The 6,400-nt window shown below is 35.5% G+C and overlaps 1 protein-coding gene across 1 annotated transcript; it reads left to right on the plus strand.

Annotated features, from left to right (window-relative positions):
• The first annotated feature begins 2,766 nt into the window (after positions 1 to 2,766).
• On the plus strand, positions 2,767 to 5,873 carry LOC142522813 (PHD finger protein MALE MEIOCYTE DEATH 1-like). Its single transcript, XM_075626360.1, has 3 exons — positions 2,767 to 3,134; positions 3,827 to 4,070; positions 4,150 to 5,873. The coding sequence occupies exons 1-3, from the start codon at positions 2,828 to 2,830 to the stop codon at positions 5,660 to 5,662; spliced, it is 2,064 nt and encodes a 687-aa protein (XP_075482475.1). The 5' UTR covers positions 2,767 to 2,827; the 3' UTR covers positions 5,663 to 5,873.
• The last annotated feature ends 527 nt before the right edge of the window (positions 5,874 to 6,400 follow it).

The following is a 6,400-nucleotide window of genomic DNA, read 5'->3' on the forward strand; positions in this document are numbered from 1 at the left end:
TTTCCTAGATTTGCATGCAGTTGAATTACGTCATCTTATTTTTGGACCTTAGATAATCCTTCACATATACTAAAGTATGAACCTCTGCAGTTGACTCCGAATATGTCATACGAGGAAAGGCCTATACAAATTCCAGATAGGCAAGGGAGAAGACTCTGGAATAAGGTTATTCAAATTGTCAAAGTCAAGTAACTAAATCATTCGAAAGGAGAAGTTACTTGGGAAATTGAGATGGACATGAGGAGTTGCTACCCGGAGTTATTCGAAAAGTCTTAATTTCGATAACGAAATTTTATTTAAAAAGGGAGGAATTATAAGGTCCAAAATGCGATAACGTAATCCAACTGAATGCAAATCTAGGGAAAAATAGAAAATGACTAACTGGATTATTTTAATTGCATTAATTAAATATGATAGGCATGTTTACATGTTTAAAATAGGGTTTTATATTAAAATGCATAAAATTGTGTTTTAAGTGTTATTCGAGACACGATCGAATAACAGAGACCGAGGAGACCATAAAGGGAAAATATTTTTTATTAAATGATTATTTTTAATTATTTAATATATGGTATATTTTAAATGAGAATTTTGAAAATAAGACTTTTTGAGATGTTTTTACACTCCGAATCGTGTTTTAAAACGGTAATCAATTTTTGACGAAAATAAGGACTTTTTAGGAAATCGACTAATATTTTCGAAAACTTTCCTAAACGAAATATTTTACCTACACTATAATGGACCTAATGGGTCTATTATAATATGGTTATTGGTCCTAAATTTCTACTCAATTATTTATATCAAAAGATAGAGTTTCCTAAACCAAAACACTTCAAAACACATGTTTAAAACACTAGAAACCTAGGGCTTTTTCCACCATCAGCACACAAACACACACCACACATTTTTTTTTAAATCTATTCACGTGGATTTGAAGGAATTTCAGCAAGGTCTTCTCCCCCGTCTCTCCGTCAACGTCCCTCGCGTCAAAGATTGTTTTCGTTCGTGAAATACGCAAAGACACGCCTTAATCTTCTTTCACTCATCGTTCATAAATATTATGTGTATTTAACATGATTGAATGAAAAATATGATACACCTTATTTTATTTTCGTTTTTATGGCAAAACATGAACAAAACTTGAGTTTTTATGTTTATAAATTCATGATTATGATGCACAAAAGAGCTGCCATGATAGGGCTATGGGAAGAGACGTTTTTCAGTATTTTTAAGGGTCTATAGGGGCATGGCTAAGGGCTTGACAAGATAGGACAACATGCTGAACTAAAATTTGGGTTTTAACAAGACTAGGGTCCCAGCAGTGTCAGCTAGGGCCTGGTTGGTTCGTCCATGGGTTAAGGTCGAAGGAATTGAGGGTTTGTCAAGCTAGGGTTTCTTCGAAACTGTGCAGAATTTACCAGCAAGGTTCTAGGCTTGTTCAAATGATCTAAATGGTTTGATTTGGGTTATATAGGGTATGGTTAGGTGTTAATAAGCTATGGTTCAAGTTTGGTTAAGTTTTGAATCGATTCGGGTTAACACCGGGACGTAGGTTCAAGTTTTAAAACGAATGAGAATTTAGTCGATGAGCTTAATTTAACGTCTAAGAAATGATTAGGGGTTTATTTTAAGGTGATACGATAAGTTTGGATGGAGTCGGGTCATCGTTTTAAGGTCCAAAGATAAATTGGGAAAGTTAGGGTTTCAGGGGCAAAATGGTTATTTTACACCTGAAAAATGTTAGACGTCCTGGCAGTACCATGAATGCTGTAATGAATGTTAAAATTTTTATTTTAAAATTTTATGAAATTTTATGATGCAAAACGATAAATACTAAAAGATGTGTTGCATGTACGATTGGTTTAAAAAAAATGATATTTTTGCATATATTTTTATAAAGTGATGGAAACGAGGAAAAATGTTTTGAAAGAAATGATTTAATTGTGACGGTAAGGAAATGGGGATATATGATGGACGAGGCCCTAGAGGGAGCCCATTTGTGAGAGAAGGTCCCAGAGGAACCCGACGATCTATTTTCCATCGAAAGGATATGATGATATGTAAGGCCAAGACTCAGTTGTGGGTGAGAGTGTCGCTGATGTCCCCACCGACTATAGGCCAAGGCACATAACGTTGAATTCCAAGTAATCTTTACTATATGTACTATATTATAAAGATTTAGCATTTTTTAGAAATTGTTTAGGTCTGACTTGATTATATCAATGTTGAATTCTATATATAACATTGAAAATAATTATTGCTAACTAAAAATTTATGTACAAAAATGTAAAAAGATATCTTATTTTAAATTTTACTCTATTAACGATTGTAGCTTTTCATTGACATCAAAATTCATCAACTTATCTTTTATATAATCTATATTTTTTTATTCTCGTTTTTTCTAATTTGTTAATGATAAAAACTTTAATAATATTCATTCATCTATTTAAAAAAAAAACGATAATATCAATGTTTTACACTACATAAACATCATATGTCCTTGTTTACTGATCAAATCGTACCAACCGTAGCAACGCACCGTAGAGGACCAACCGTAATGCACCCTCGCATCCACGTGAATAAGAATCGTTCATGCGAACACTTCCCTGTGAAATACCCGGAAGCCCCCCCAACCGATTCGAAACCGCTAGCATATTTCCCTCCAGGCCAGGGCTATTTTCATAAATTCGCATTCCTCAGGTTTCAAGCGCCAAGATTTATATAACCTCTTCCTCCTCTCTTCACTCCGAATTTGAAACTCAAAATTTGGGGGAAAAAAAGGGAAAAAAAAAAAAACTGAGAAGAATCCTTCGCGAGATTCTCTTTAATGACGTCCAATTCATTCAATGAAGCCTGCAACATGAGGATAAAGAAAATCAACCCTAAGAAACTGCTCGAATTCGAAAATTTCGCGGGCCCTGGTTTGGTTAGCAAGACTCTGTTCGGATCTTTCAGAGATAACGTTTTGTTATTCGTTCAGAATTTCGCGGAGATTGAGGATTATACGGTTGATGATATGCCTATTTGGTGCACGTTGCTTGTAACTCAAAACGATGGCGCTTTCCCACTGTTTATTGTTGAAGAAACAGTTTGGAATTCCGAGAATCCTTACTGTAATCATTGTAAATTATCAGGTAATTTGAATTTGATGGACAATGTCGTGGTTACAGTTTTCTTGGTGAATTTAAGTTTGATATTTCTGGGTTTCCGTATAAATTTGGTTGAGTATTTGCGTGACTGATTCTTTCTTTTGTTCCACTTGTTCTTGGTTAATTTGAATTTGGATTTCTGTTTTTTGTAATGGGTATTGTTTTTATTTTCACGAACTTTCAGTGATAGTCAGTTATCATGTAATTGAAAATTTTGGTAAGTTTCTTGATGGTTTCTTTGTTTTCATAAATCTCTTCGTGATATTTTTCTTGGGTTTTCGAAGAATAAAGAAATTAATTATGAGTCCTTACTGTAATCATTGTGCATTATCAGGTAGTTTGAATGCGCTGGATACAGTCATGATAATATTTCTTTGTGGGAAATTCTGGTAATCCAATTTGGTAGAGTATTTGCGTAGTTGATTCTATTTTTTGTTACACTTGTTCTTGGTAAATTTGAACTGGGATTGTTATTTTTTTTGGAAATGATTTCGTTCTTTCCATCACTAACTTTCTGTGATCATCGGATATCATGTAATCAAATTTGAATCGTTTGAAAGCTTTTTGATGGTTTCTTTGTTTCATAAAATTCTTCGTTTTAGTTTTTTGGGTTTTTGAAGAATAAGGAAATTAATTATGATTTTGCTTCTTTTGTTCTTGTGATGTATGTATTGTAGGATGGGGCCACCATTTTGTGTGCAAGAGAAAGTATCATTTGATAATCCCATCTTATGAGAAATGGAATAACCCGTTACATGGGGATTTTTCTCAGTTCCAGAACCATAGTTTGTATGGCTTGATTCACTGCAATGGATATGGGCATCTCATCTGCATCAATGGTATAAAATACGGCACAAATTTCATCGGTGTCAGTGAAGTTATGGAATTCTGGAACGGCCTTTGCACGGTTCTTAGAGCCAGGTTAATTTATGATTGGAATTTGGTTAATGGGTGTTTTAGGTTGAAGGTTTTGTAAGATGCTAGTGTCTTTTTCTTGCAGGAAAATTTCGGTTTGCGATGTCTCAAGAAAGGAATCCATTGAGTTGAGATTAATTTATGGTGCAGCTTATGGGCATTCATGGTATTCAAAATGGGGTTACAAATTTTGTGATAGATTTTCTGGAGTTACAGAGCAAGAACTGTGTTCCGCGATGAAAATTCTGAGCTCATTAGATCTTGATAAAATTGTCGGGGATTTCAAGAAGAGGAGAAATGGAAAGGAAATCAAAGAATCGATTAATAAGTACAGAGAAATGAGTGATAAACCATTAGTCACAATCAGTGATTTGTTAAAGTACATGCTGAGATTTAACTCAAGGCTTGCGGTTCCTGTTTTCAAACCTTCTGGGTTTGACTCCAAAACTGGAGAAAAAACGACCAGCTTAGAGTCATTCGTGCATTCAATGGCTAAAGGTGATTGCAGGTGGTCTACAAAGAGGCTGGAGGGAGTGCTCAGAGTGATTGTTGATCTGTTAAATGAGCACAAAACAAATAATTTTGATGGTAAAGACGGTTTGACCAGGCATGAGTTGAGAGAAGAAGCAAGAAAATCTATTGGAGATACAGGTTTGATTGATTTTGTGCTCAAATGTATCAGGTGTTTCCAAGTGGAGAATCAAATCATTCGTCGCACGATAAATCCATATGGTAGATTAGTGGAATTCACCATTCATGACATTATGAAAGAAGCAGAATTGATGAAATGTCAGATTCCAGTAATGGATTTGAGTTGCAGGTGGTCTAGAGAGAAACTGGAGCATGCAGCGAATTCAATTGTGAGTATTTTAAAAGAAAACAAAGGAAATAAGGCCATGCCACGGAAAGAATTGCGTGACAAGGCTAGAGACCTTATTCATGACACAAGGTTGATCGACTTCGTGCTGAAATCATTCGACAATTCAACAGTGGGTAATCAAATAGTACATCGCTCCAAAAACCAAATTACCAAGAGCATCGAGTTCTCCCTTATGAGTGTTTCTGAAAATCTTGAAATGTCAGCCAACTTAAATGGTTCCTTAGGCTTGAATTTGTCAGAAGAAGTGCTGTTTCTTTACAAAAATGTGCTATTAGGATATTCTGAGTTGAACTCAATAGGTTTAGCTGTTAGGCTAATCTTGGACTCTAAAATATTTGTGAAGGAATGGCCGGTAGAAAAAGAGGTTCTGAACCAATTCATGGCACTAACATGTAAAGTATTCCCGAGTTTCGATGAGTTGGAAACCGAGTTAACTCGTCCACTGTCACCAGGTGAAGTCGTGGTGGTCCTGCCTTCGATTACAATTGGTGAACTTAAAGTGGTGGCACAATGCGCGTTGAGAGATACGTACTGTGTAATGGATAACCTTGTGCTGACACAAATTGGAGCGCTAAAGCGAATAGAAGATGAACTGATATTATCTTGTGCTGTGCATCCTGGTTCAGAGGTTTGGGTAAGAGGATCTGGGCTAGACTTGGTCACGAGTCTGAGATATGAAGATGGATCGAATAATACGATGGACACTGAGTCGTATTGAAGAAGGCGCAGCTGGGGGACATTTATAGGAGCAACAGGAAAATATAAAAGAAGTATAGTTGAAGGAGAAGGTTGTAGATGATGAAAAGATATTTTTGTTTAAATTTGAAGTACAAGAATGAAAGAAAGAGTAACAGAAGCAATTCGTTTTCATAATCATTAGCTGCTATCCTAACTCAGCAGTGTAAAGTGGTGGATTAAAACTTAGTACATATGCACATTTCACTTATATATAATAACTTGCTTAGCACATATGCACATTTCATTTTGGCAAAGAAAGAATATCAGTATTGTTTCAAACATAGATCTCATTTCAGAAGAACTATAAGTCATGGACAATCTCCTCTTTTATGAGATTTAATAATTAATTTAACGGACAAAGCTTTTTGATTCAGTGAAACCAAATTAGAAGATGATATCGGAATTGGGCCCACAAACATGGCCCATGCAGGCTTAAGAGGTAGTTGGAATCCTATCAACCGTTCATGTCGTACGGCCCAACAACAAAAGTTATGGCCCACGAGATAAATTATCCAAACTCAGCCCGACAAGAAGAGCATGCGAGTTTGAGACCCATGCATGTGGTCATATAATTTATCAGAATCAAGCTCTGTGAGAAGCAAAGCATTGTTATTCGATCTTATGCTATGATCTTTGCTACGAGTCTACGACTGAGAATCTCATCCCATTTCTATGATATATGTTGTTCTAGATAATATTGTCAAAATCTTGGTCATGT

This window comes from Primulina tabacum, chromosome 13 (genome assembly GCF_025594145.1).
Source record: "Primulina tabacum isolate GXHZ01 chromosome 13, ASM2559414v2, whole genome shotgun sequence".
In the NCBI taxonomy this organism is placed as follows: domain Eukaryota; kingdom Viridiplantae; phylum Streptophyta; class Magnoliopsida; order Lamiales; family Gesneriaceae; genus Primulina; species Primulina tabacum.